This window comes from Sapajus apella, unplaced genomic scaffold (genome assembly GCF_009761245.1).
Source record: "Sapajus apella isolate SASKATOON/1434 unplaced genomic scaffold, GSC_monkey_1.0 scaffold185, whole genome shotgun sequence".
Classification (NCBI taxonomy): domain Eukaryota; kingdom Metazoa; phylum Chordata; class Mammalia; order Primates; family Cebidae; genus Sapajus; species Sapajus apella.
This window is the reverse complement of record NW_022437125.1, coordinates 799,917-812,653: the sequence shown is the minus strand read 5'-3', so window position 1 is coordinate 812,653 and position 12,737 is coordinate 799,917. Positions and strand designations below refer to the sequence as shown.

The window sequence follows — 12,737 nt, the reverse complement described above, 5'->3', positions numbered from 1 at the left end:
GACATGGTGACAGGCATCTGTAATCCCAGCTACTCCGAAAGCTGAGACAGAAGAATTGCTTCAACCCAGGAGGTAGACGTTGCAGTGAGCTGAGATCGTGCCACTGCACTCCAGCCTGGACAAGAGCGAGACTCTGTCTCAAAAATAATAATAAATTAATTAATTAAATAAAAATTTTAAAAAGCCAGGCGTGGTGGCATGTACCTATAGTCCCAGCTACTTGGGAGGCTGACTCAGGAGACTGCCTGAACCCAGGTGGAGGTCACAGTGAGCTATGACTGTGCCACTGCACTCCAGCCACAACAGAGCAAGACCCTGCATCTTTAAAAAATTAATTAAAGATCATTGAAGAAGTATGAACTTGAGTGAATAATAATGTTCAATATTGGTTCATTAGTTGTGGCAAATGTGCTGTATAAGATGTGAATAACAGGGGTAACTGGGTGTGGGAAACGGAGGAACTATGCACTATCTGCAATTTTTCTTTTTCTGAGACAGGGTCTCACTCTGTTGCCCAGGTGAGAGTGCAGTTGCACGCTCATGGCTCCCTCCAGCCTTGACCATCTGGGCTCGAGTGATCCTCCCACCTCAGTCTCCTAAGCAGCTGGGACTACAGGCGTGCACCACCAAGCCTGGCTAATTTTTATGATTTTTGTAGAAGTGAGGTCTCTCACTATGTTGCCAGGGCTGGTCTTGAACTCCTGAGCTCAAGTGATCCTCCCACCTCAGCCTCCCAATGTACTGGGATTACATGCATGAGCCACTGCACCTGGCCTATCCTTGCAACTTTTTCATAAATTTTAAAACTATTCTAAAACAAAAGTTCATGAAAAAATATCATTGAGTGGAAGCAACTCAAATGTCCATCAATGAATGAATGGATAAACAAAATGTGGTCCATCCATATGACAGAATCTCATTCACCCTTAAAAAGGAAAGAAATCCTGAAACATGCTCCAACACGGAAGAATCCTGAGGATAGGCGGCTAAGTGAAATAAGCCAGTCACAAAAGGATGCCCACGGGATGCTTTCACTTCTAGGAGGCCCCTAGAGTCATCACATTCACAGTGACAAAGTAGAACGGTGGCTGTCAGGGGCTGCGGGTGGGGGAATGGGGTGTGAGTATTTCATGGAGATAGAAATGTTCTAGAGCTTGGTTGCACAACAATGTGAATATACCTAATTCTACTGAACTGTACACTTAAAGACAGCAAAGATGGTAACATATATATATATTTTTTGACATGGAGTTTCGCTCTTGTTGCCCAGGCTGGAGTGCAGTGGTGCAATCTTGGCTCGCTGCAACCTCCACCTCCTGGGTTCAAGGGATTCTCCTGCCTCAGTCTCCCATATAGCCAGGATTACAGGTGCCCACTACCACGCCCAGCTAATTTTTATATTTGTAGTAGAGATGGGGTTTCACCCTGTTTGTTGGCCAGGCCATTCTTGAACTCCTGACCTCAAGTGATCCAACTGCCTCGCAAAGTGCTGGGATTATAGGCATGAGCCACCACGCCCAGCCATTTATGTCTATTTTACCTGAAATTTAAACTAAATTTTTTTAAATCACTGAGTCAGAAAAAAGTAATGAATTTGGAAACATCGTCAAGAAAATTGTAAAATGCCACTCCACAACAGCAGTACAGGCCTCATTTCACAGGTGCGACCCTCCCCAATCATCTTTTCCTCGGTGAGTATACACCTACGTGGGCATTTTCATACCAAGAAACATACTGCTTGTTTATGTCCATGAGGAAATGAGCACTTACGCAGTTAGAATTACTAGAGCATATACAACGCTTTGCATTTTTTTTTTTTTTAAAAAGGTGTGTATTTCTAGAAACAAACAGGTTCATTTAAACCAGAAGAAAAAAATATTTACTTTTGAAGAACACATTTTTGCAGCGGGAAGTAGACTGAACAGGGTGGGTTTGTCATATCCATGGGAACAAGGCAGTTGGTTTAGAAATAAGGACTATGTTTTGGTTAATAAAGACACACCCTCCGTCAAAACATGAATGTTTCACTGTGATATTAAAAAAACAGCACAACACCCGCATTGATTTGGCAGACACTCTGGCATCCCTGTGTGGGGCTCACAAACCAGTCCAGTATTCCAACCGACCAAAACGAAATCATTAAAAAGCTGGGGCTTCCACGAAAATAGGGACCATGGTTTGGGGCAATGATATCAAAGGTCCAAAAGAAAGTTTCCTCGAAAGGGTGTCACTGCCCTGGGGCAGCCAACTTAGGGGAGAGGGACAGTTCTGAGAGGTACAAAGTTAAGACGAGCCTCCGGTCTGGGCTGTGAATAGTGTGAATCAGCTGAGTGCCTCTTCCTCAGCTCCAGCTTCGGGAGAATGCACCCACACCCCTGCCATCTGATAAATATGGAACGGTTTTTCTTACCTGGGAAAGATTAGCTGGAGCCTCCAACACAGGGCTTCCCAAGGTGGGGAAACCGAACCAGGTTCCTAGACAAGTTAACACAGAGGTCCGCAAGCACCGCAGCTGGAGACGGTGCTGAGTGGACGTCAGGTGCTGACGACCACAAGACACACACAGGCCCAGCGAGCGTCTGATGGGGTTCTCGGACGCGGTTAAAGACGGAGAAGTCCTACTCTAAGGAAGCCAGGAGGCCCACGTGGAAAATCCACCTTTCGCACTGCCCAGGGAAGAAGGAATGTATTTGTTCCAGAAGAAAGAGAGGGATCACGACCTGGGTAACGCAGTGAGTTAAGAACGCCAGCTTGACCTCCGAATGAAAGCTTCTATTTAATTTTTTTGCTTGTTTTTAAAGTAGGATCTCACTATGCTGCCCAGGCTGGAGGGCAACAGCTATTCACAGGTACGCTCTCACGACGGATCAGCATGGGAGTTTGACCTGCTCCGTTTCTGACCACCGCAGCTTTTCCACTCCTTAGGCAATTGGTGGTCCCCCGCTCCCAGAAGGTACCGTATTGATGACTAACTTAGTATAGATACCCAATCGGCATAGCATATAAAGCCCAGGACTCCTGGGCTGAAGTGATCCTCCTGCCTTAGCCTCCTGAATAGCTGGGACTACAGGAACCCGCCACCACACCTGGTTCCATTTAGTTTTTAATTGGCATTTATTTACAAGGTTTTTTTTTTTTTTTAATTCAGTATTTTCATTTGTCACTTGGAAGACTGCCAAATAACAGTAAACAATGGCAGAGAAGAGACCGAGGTTCTGGGAATGCTGGCCGCAGGCCCCCTGCACTGACAGTCAGGCCTGCAATCACTTTCTCAGAAGTTACTGGCCTGAAGCCACAATTACTCCTTCCCCTTCCAAGGGGAAGCCTAAGACCCCAGCAGGATTCAGGAGGTCAGGGTCACTAATGGTGGTTTTAATTCCATTGCACAGAATCAGAGTGGGAAATGGATTTCCCTGTTACAAAGACACCATCAACTCTAGCCCCTGCAGACCACCTACCAAGGAGAACAGACCCATCTGCCAACTTGGGGGACACGAGTACAGCAGACAAGGGCCAGGATGAATGACCCAGCCCTTCGCAGAGGTGAAATATCTTGAGCAAGTACAGCAACCAGTGTGAAGTTGTGCCCTTCTTAGGAAATATGTGTGGCAACTCTGAAAGGGGGCTGAACAAGCTTCTGTGACATTCTTGCCCTTTAGAGGAGTGCTGGGCAGCAGGGCTGTGCTGGAGAATCAGTTCTCTCAGAAAAACCTCTGGTTTAGAGCTTCTGCCAATTCCTGTGGTGTAGTCTCACCATGGTTGATTTCAAGTTTCTAAGCAACCAGCTAACAAGTTCCTGTTTTTTGTTTTCGGGGTTTTTTAAGAGATGGAGTCTCACTGTGTCACCCAGGCTGGAGTGTAGTGGCACACAACTGGCCTCAAGCAATCCTCCCACCTCAGCCTCCCAAAGCACTGGGATTACAGGTGTGAACCACTGTGCCCGGCCAGTTTGTATTTAACAATTCATTCTGGAAAGTCAATAAAAACTGCCTCCAGCATGCTACTGAGGCTGGATGTAACAGAAGATCTAATCTTTCTTAATCTGTCCTCAGTAAGGCTTACCTCTGGGATGATTTATTAGCTTCTCTCTACAAGCTGATTGGATGGTGAGCAAGAGGCCAATATTCCCATAATCAGATGAGAGACAAGAAATGAATATGGCTTTAAGAACCCTGACTTTAGGTGGGTGTGGTAGCTCACGCCTGTAATTCCAGCACTTTGGGAGGCCGAGGTGGGCAGATCACCTGAGGTCCAGAGTTCAAGACCAGCCTGGGCAACGCTGCAAAACCTCGTCTGCTCTAAAAATACAAAAATTAGCCAGGTGTGGTGGCACATGCCTGTGATCCCAGCTACTCAGGGGGCTGAGGCAGGAGAATCACTCGGACCAGGAGGTGGAGGTTGCAGTGAGCTGAGGTCGTGCCACTACACTCCAGCCCAGGAGACAGAGCAAGACTATTTCAAAAAAAAAAAGAAGAAGAACCCTGACTTTTGAGATAAAATCACACTGTGTGAGCTTCACATGGAATTTAGTAACTTGAATAGAACTGTCTGGATATGTGAAGCTCCAGATGCATCACTACGGATTCCCTTTTCTCAGGGACCTAAACCCCCCAACTTTTCCCCACAAGGAGAGCCAAGACAGCTCTCTCTCGGCTCTGAAGCAGTCTTGAAGTGTTCAGGAGTAAACCAAAATCTCTCTTCAAAGTATTTATTAAGAAATGGAAAACAGCCAGAAAAATGCTTTGAAAATTGTATTTGTACAACAAGATAAAGATGGTTTTCTTTCAGACACCGGTTGCAAGTTTCCATGTAACATATCTGATATCTACATTCTCAGATTAATTGACTCTCATGTAACCTTTGTCCTGCCCAAAAGATGAACAAAAATAACAAGAAAGGTAAAAATCTGTCTTTGGAGTCGGGGGGATCACTGGCCACTTGCAAACTGCCACTTCACTGCCAACTCTTATCCAAGAAAACTGATTTCTAAAAACTTGCAAAAGGGACATTTAAGAGGAAGCTGTTCTCTGAACGAAGACTGAACAGGACAAGCAAAAGCGGTGCCAGGGAGACAATGCCAGATGGGGAAAGTAGGAGCCGGGTTGTGAGGTGGAAACACACACGCCAAGAGCAGCCAGGGAGCAAAGCGAGGAGTTCTGGCTTCTCGTAATTCATGAAGAATGAATCTCATTGTTTAAATTTAGACGATAAAGCTGATGATGACGGGCCCGGGGGTGGCTATGGAAGCCACCTCATTGCAAGACCAAAGAAAAGAGTCTGGGAGGAAAGAGAGAGGCAGTATACCCAGCGGGGGCCAGACACAAGAGGCAGATGAGCTCGCCAGCAGTGACTTCCTAGCAGCCCAGGGGAGTCATGAGCTTCCCCATAAATCCTTGGGACTGAGGACTTGGCTGCTGAGAAAAGAAACACATCAAGCATTGAACATAAAGAGGCGAGTCTGGTGTTGAGAGAGCACCAGTGCTTACTCGTATTCCAGGGAGGAAGAGGAATCCGTGACATACACAGGCCCAGGAGTGGAAAGGCTCCAGGGAGGAGCCCTGGGAGAGAGAGTCGCAGCATGGAGAGGGCTGCTGAAGGCAGCAGAGCACCAACGAAACATCCAGACCCGCGCGGCCCAGCCCGTCCGCTCCCACACAGCACAAAGACGAAATGGGAAACCGTGTGTCCCTGGGTTCAAGGCTGCAGGGGCAGGCTCTGGCGTGAACAAGGGGGATGTGACCATCTAAGCAAAAGGTCACACCTGTCTGGGTATCAGGGGCTCGAGAGCCCTCAAAAATCTAAGGGGCCAACAGTCTGCTGCCCCAGGCCTGATCACAACTCCAGCATCATGAGGTCAGAGTAAAGTGCAGACGTTTTTAAACATAACCAAAATTTCAGGAGAGGCCAATTCTTAGTTGAAACAGCAACGCCCTGGGGGGACTGCTTGCCATTATTTCGGGATCTTTAGGGACACATTTTCTTTTTGAGGTGCTCCTTGTGGAAACACACATGCACGTAGACACACATCCCTCAGATGCCCCCCTGCTCCCCAATTAGTAGAATGTGGGGTTTCCACAATGAGCAGAACCGGATCCAATTTTGGTTAAGTTTCAGAAGCCCTGTGAATTTGGGCGGTTGGCCCAATGTAAACGCTTCCGTAGAGATGGAGGACTTTCGAAACAGGTTTTGAAAGGATCCAGGCCTATCTTGGGCTTTGTTCTGGAGGCCAGGATTCAGCATGGCCACCTGTGCCAGGCTGTGGGGCCTGGTGTGAATGTGCAAAGTGGCAGCAAAACAAGAGACAGCTGCCTGCGCTTGGATGGAACCAACGTTGGCCATGAACAAGTCTGGCAGGTGGGACGTTCTGCTGTCACACCAGGGGACCAGAGCCCCAGACTGTAATATGTTTATTCAACCTTTACCATGGCTCCAAAACCGCCCCTCTCTGCCAGGGAGACGCCTTCGCTCAGGTCAGACAGGTCGGTCAGGCTGGTGCCGTGGGCTCCGTCGAGCACCTGGTCATACTGCTCCAGGCTCCTGTGGGCCTCCTGGCGGCTTTCATGCAGCTGAGAAAGTTTGCTCCTTGCCTGTGCAACAAAGACATCATCAACATTAAGCAGGGTCAGGAAAACATGTCAGGAAAGACATTTTGTTTTTTAAGACACAGGGTCTCACTCCATCACCCAGGGTGGAGTGCAGTAGAGTGATCATAGCTCACCGTAACCTCCAGCTCCTGGGCTCAGAAGCTCCTCCTGCCTCAGCCTCCTGAGTAGCTGGGACTATGGGCACACGCCACCACCTATATTTTTGGGCAACATAGCGAGACCCCATCTCTACAGAACATTTAAAAAATTCTGTATTTTTGTGTAGAGATGGGGTCTCGCTATGTTGCCCAGTCTGGTCTTGAACTCCTGGCTTCAAGTGATCCTCCTGCCTCAGCCTCCCGAAGTGCTGGGAGGGCAGGTGTAAGGCACTGCACTGAGCCAAGCAAGATATCTTTGCTCCTGACACCCACTCACAAACTCTAAGGACTGGAAGAGAAAACACTGAAGGTAATCCTACAGATATTAACCAAAAAGCACAAGAAAGGGTGGTAAATCTCTGAGTGGTCCATGTTTGCAAACAACTGTGGCCCGTAAACTGGCTAACAGAGCACAGACAGAGACCAGTTCAGTCGGGAAAGGAAGCGTGCCTGGCCAGTCCGACACAGGCTGAGGAGGGGCCAGCGCCACAGCCCCTCTGCAGACTGGATGCCCAGGGCCAGGACGGAGGCCTTCAACCACTGCCCACAGGAGAGCAGGGAAGAGCAGTGGCTGCAGGCCACGACAGCCAGCGCCACCCTGGATTGGGAAGAGGGTGAGGGCGCCTCAGGGAGCTTAGAAACGGGGGTCTTGCATGGGGCGATGCTCCAAGGTGGTGCCTCCTGAACACACCAGTGGCCATGGAGGACAAATCTGTTCTCTTGCCCAGGGACAAAGAAGTCATCCTCTGACTTTGTCCCTCTTGTCTGTGTGAGGGCCAGGCTGGAAGGAACCCAAGCTCTCTCCGAATGAGCCATTAATTGAACCCGCCCTGACTACCCCCTGAAGACACTGTGTGCGCAGCGGAGGAAAGTGCACCCCTCCAGGCCAATGCCAACACCCTCTGGAATGTGCCCTGGAGAGTCCTCGGCCCTGCGCCTCCAGGCCAGCACCACAGCCTCCCAAAAGAGACGCTCATGTAAGTAACAAGGGTGAAAGCAAAGGAGTCCAGCAGTGGCAGTCCACGCCCCTGGGGCTCACTGGTCCCTGGCACCTGGCAGGGACCTGACTCCACAGAAGTACCTGGTTGATTTCATCTTGAGTTGACTTCAGGGACTTGATGATGGTCTCCAGCTGGACTCGGCCGGCCTGAATGCTCTGCTCTAGCTGGGTTTCTTCCTGCTGCAATCGATTCAGCTCTGACTTGGCTCGGTTCAGATCATCTTCCTGGGACTTTAAGTCAGATTCCTGAGACTGGATTTGCGTTTTCAGTGATGAAATCTGAAAGGAGATGTTAAAAGATTTTAAAGGGATTCGCAGTGTGGGTATTCCGAGGAAGAATTCTTAACCCCATCCCTGAAACAAGCTAACCCAGGGAGGCAGGCACCTAACCCAACCGCGGACACCTGGCTTCCATACAGTCCTCTTTCCATAGCCAAAATAGAGACACAAACAAAAAGGCAGACAGGCTCGTCCCGCTGTGGCTAACGGAAGATCACTTTGGAATAATGAGGGGTGTGACCAAGCATGAACAATCTGTCCGTCCCTGCAAGGCTGAGGGTACCCATAGAGTTTTCTGAGATTGCAGCCTCTAGGATCTGTGTGGAGCCTCAGAGACACCTGAGGCGGGGAGACTGGCACCCTGGAACTCCCTGTGTTGTGGGGCACAGCCCGGGAGGGGTGTGTTCAGGGCACAGGTTCACAGGAACCAAGGCCATTCACTTATACAACCTGACCTCTAGGAGCACAGGGGGTGGCCAGGAAGCCAAGCCACAGGTGCTCAGACACTTATCCACATGGTGCTTGGGCAACTCGATTGGCGCGGAGGGTTGTCTCAGGGCCGCATTCCCAGGCAACACGAGCTCAGGGGAGCCCTGGGGAAGCTCCGCCCGTGCGCAGGACGCCACCCTGGAGGTGGCCGGGACCCACCATCTGCGTCTCGTCCTGGCACTTCTGCCGCACATCGCTCAGCATGTCTCGGAGCTTGGCCTTCTGCTGGTCCATCTCGTCCAGGCGGTCTTGAGCATCTTGTTTCTGAGCCTCGAGCTCCTGCAAACTGCTTGTTTCTCGGTCTAGGTCATTTTGTAATTCCTGGGGAGGAGTTGCAGAGATTTATGTGAGGATAGTAAAAATGAAGTGTGTCCAAGATAACACAGGGGCAGCCTGGGCCAGATGCCCGAGGGAAGCCTCCGAAACCACCCACCAGGACTGTGCTCAGAGCCAGCATTCTGTGCACACCCACGGCCAATGTGTGCCTCTTGGGCTGGAGGCCCAGGTCCAGTCTCTCACCAGCTCCCTCAGCAGGTATTTCCTGATGGCCCAACAGAGGCCAAGTACCAGAGAAGGGGCTGGATCCCTGTGAGAAAAAGGCCCCAGCTCCCAGATGATGAGCAGATGTGGCTTCAGAGGGGAACATCACCAAAATGCAAATAAATGGGGACAAATGGCATCAAGGGGTCACAGGGAAATTGCAGTCACACCTTGTGGGTGGGAAAGATGCCCACAAAGGCAGCACTTAGGGTGGTGGCAACAGGTGAGCAGGTGCCAGGCAGGTGAAGAGCCAGGGGCAGAGCCTGGCGGAGGAAACCACAGGGGCCCCGGGATCAGGGGCTGTCGCACTCCAGCTAGAGCAAAAGCGAGTGGGCGGAGGCATTGAAGCTGTACCCCGCAGGCCACGCCAAGGAGGCTGTCCTGGGGAGCCCAGCAGGATGTGTGTGCATGGGAGGCGGGACACCATGATTCTATTTCTGAAGTACCCTCTGACCCCGTGGAATGGATCCAGATGGTCAGCCCAAGGCTTCAGCGCCCCATGATTCCACTTCTAGGAGAAGCATCCTGGAGACATATGACGTGTGCAGAGGCACACAATGCCTGTGACAGCAAAATCCGTAAATAATGCAGATGTCTAAGGTGCTGGATGGAAGGTTCCAACACAGCCCACACTGTGGGATGCTCCTTGGCTATGGAATGGGATGGCGCTGTGCACTCTACCTTACAGCGGGATGTGAGCACATCGCATCTGTGCAATCAGGAAGGGGAGGGTATGTGTGGTGTGCACCGACCTTTCTGGAAGGCCCCTGCCAGGAGCTCATGAACAGTACCTCTGGGGAAGGGGGACACCCAAGGGGAGGACAGAGGCTTCTCACCTCCTGATTTGCAACCATGCAAATGCATCTGTCTTTAAGATAAATAACCAAAGCTGAAATAGCTCAACAGGCATTGTGAGAAGCCCCCTCCCTCCAGCTGCCATGTGGAGCGTGGTGCAAGGGGCCATCAGGATGCAGGGACTGCAGGGGCCCTGGGTGGGGTCCAGGGAGCAGCAGCGGCAGCCGGAGCCTGAGTGAGGTGGTGGTCATGAGAGTGGAGAGGAGGGGTGGGTTTGCAGGGAGCCATGGCTGGGGCGGTAGGGCTGAGTCCCAAGGCCAGCCTGGGCTGCTGGGGTGGCTGGTGCCATAAGATGAGAAAACCAGAGGTGGCCAAGGGTCTCCCCTGTCCTCACTATGGGGATAAAACGTCATGGCACGTCCCCACCTTGACAGCCAAACCATGCTTTGGGAAGCTGGGGTCTCTGCTCTCCTGTCTCCCTGCCCCTGGCCTTGCACTTGTGGGCTAGATCTGGAGGGGACAACCAGAGTCACTTCTAAACGTGTTCAACGGGAAACTCAGGAAAAAGACTCCAGCAAGTGTACCAAGAAGGGAAGACACTGGAAACACAGAGTCAGGTGCGTCAGCACTGAGATGGTATTTAAAAATGTGAGAATGGCTGAGGTATCCCAGTTGGGGGCATGGGGAGAGCCCGAGGTAGCCCAATGCTTCAAGCGAAGCTCCCACCAGGGACGGAAGCCTCTAGAGTCTCCTAAGTCTAACCCTGACCCCCACCACCGAGTAACCGGGGGCTCCAATGCCTTTAGCCTCCCCAGACAAGGTCCCTCCTTTACATCCCCCTCAATACAAACCAAAGATGACAAAATGTGTATACCACACACTTCATGCAGAGAGCACAGAGAATATTTGCCCAGAAGAGGCATGACAGGAGGATGAGAGGGAGCTCACTGGCCACATGCCGGGTACTCAACATCAGCTGTTGAAATTCTCACCCTCAAGATGATGGTATTAGGTATGGGGCCTCTAGGAGGTGATTAGGTCATAAGCGTATAGCCCTTATGAGTGGGATCCATGGCCTTATAAAAGAGTCCCCAGGCCGGGCTCAGTGGCTCACACCTGTAATCCCAGCACTTTGGGAGGCCGAAGCGGGGGATCACCTGAGGTCAGGAGTTCAAGACCAGGCTGGCCAATATGGTGAAATCCCGTCTCTACCAAAAATACAAAAAATTACCTGGGCACGGTCACGAATGCCTGTAGTCCCAGCTACTCGGGACGCTGAGGCAGGAGACTCGCTTGAACCTGGGAGGCAGAGTTGTCAGTGAGCCAAGATTGAGCCACTGCACTCCAGCCTGGACGACAGAGTGAGACTCTGTCTCAAAAAAAAAAAAAAAAGAGGTCTGAGAGAGCTGCCTCGATCTTTCCATTGAGTGAGGACACAAGAAGAAAGTGCTGTCTATGAAGCAGGATGCTGAAGCTGCAGGCACCTTGAGCTTGGACTTCCCAGCCTCCGGAACTGTGAGCAGTAACCCTGTGTTGTTTAGAAGCCACCCAGTGCATGGTAAGTTGTGACAGCAAGCTGAATGGACTAAGATGCACAGACCGGGTCAGTGTCTGCAGTGACAAAGGTGCTCAGGGTACCTTGCCACTTCTCTAAGAGGGTTCTCACAGTCTAAGCCTCCTCAGAAGCTCTTGCCCTACTCACTCTTGACTTTCCCTTCCCTCTCTTTTCCCATCCCCAGCATTTTTTTTTTTTTTTTTTTTTTTTTTTTGAGACAGAATCTCACTCCATCACCCAGGCTGGAGTATAGTCTCAGCTCACCGCAACTTCCACCTCCTGGGTTCAAGGGATTCTCATGCCTCAGTCTCCCGCGTAGCTGGGAATACACGTGCATACCATCACACCCAGTTGGGGTTTTGTTTTGTTGTTTTTTTTGTTTTGTATTTTTAGTATAGACTGCATTTCACCATGTTGGCCAGGCTGTTTTCGAACTCTGGGCCTCAAGTGATCCGCCCACTGCAGCATCCCAAAGTGCTAGGATTACAGGCATGAGCCACCACACTCGGCCTCTTTTCCCCTTCTTGATTCTTGCTTTCTCTCTCCCTAATATAGAAATCCATAAAACTGAAATACACAATTGTTTAAACCTTGCTGGGTAATTTTTGGCATGTAGTTTCTCCACCATTTAGGGAACTGAGCTGCAATTTCCCTCAGGGCAGTCTCCGTCTTCCCCCCTCACAGAAAAAGGTCATTGCTCAGATAGGCCACAGCATAGCCAACCCCCCAGCCATCCATGTGACCACTCCAGGATTCCCTTAGACACTAGTGGAGACCCTGGGCCAGAAGTGGTGGCTACTAATGGGAAGGGAACTGTGTCTCTGAACCCCTGAACCAAGGCGTAAGTCTAACAAGTTTTGGGGGTGATAACACAGAATAACTGAAACAGAGTTAGCTGTGGGAGTCGGGGACGTGGGGTGGCCACATCTAGGGAAGTGATAGATATGGGAGGGGAAGGCGGGAAGAGGGTTAGGCCCAGTGGGGTAGCTCTGGACACCAAGTGACAACAGTGTGGAACTGAAGGAATCTGGACCTCATGCCACAATGGAGAAGAAGCCATCAGAAAGTCCCAAAGGGACAAAGACCCACCAACTTGAGGTTAGGAAAGGGAGCTCCAAGCAAAGAGAAGACAAAAATAACCCTGACAGTCCCCAGAATCCACGCAATCCCTATCAGAATCCCAGCTGACTTCTTTGCAGAAACAGACAAGCCAATTCCAAAATTCACATGGGGCTGGGCACAGTGGCTCACGCCTATAATCCTAGCATTTTGGGAGGCCAAGGCAGGTGTATCACCTGAGGTCAGGAGTTTGAGACCAGCCTGGCCAACATGGTGAA

General features: G+C 50.6%; 1 protein-coding gene across 10 annotated transcripts in view; it reads right to left on the bottom strand.

The window, feature by feature from the left end:
* Window positions 1–12,737, bottom strand: part of EPS15L1 (epidermal growth factor receptor pathway substrate 15 like 1) — a 119,356-nt gene that overhangs the window by 39,665 nt on the left and 66,954 nt on the right. For 8 of the 10 annotated variants that reach the window (XM_032268682.1, XM_032268683.1, XM_032268688.1 and 5 more), the window contains 3 exons: window positions 8,670–8,831; window positions 7,824–8,021; window positions 6,423–6,587 (listed from right to left, as the gene is read on the bottom strand). In XM_032268682.1, coding sequence (XP_032124573.1) covers window positions 6,423–6,587; window positions 7,824–8,021; window positions 8,670–8,831 — 525 coding nt within the window. The remainder of the gene's footprint in view (window positions 1–6,422; window positions 6,588–7,823; window positions 8,022–8,669; window positions 8,832–12,737) is intronic. The other 2 variants (XM_032268684.1, XM_032268685.1) reach the window with 1 other exon arrangement.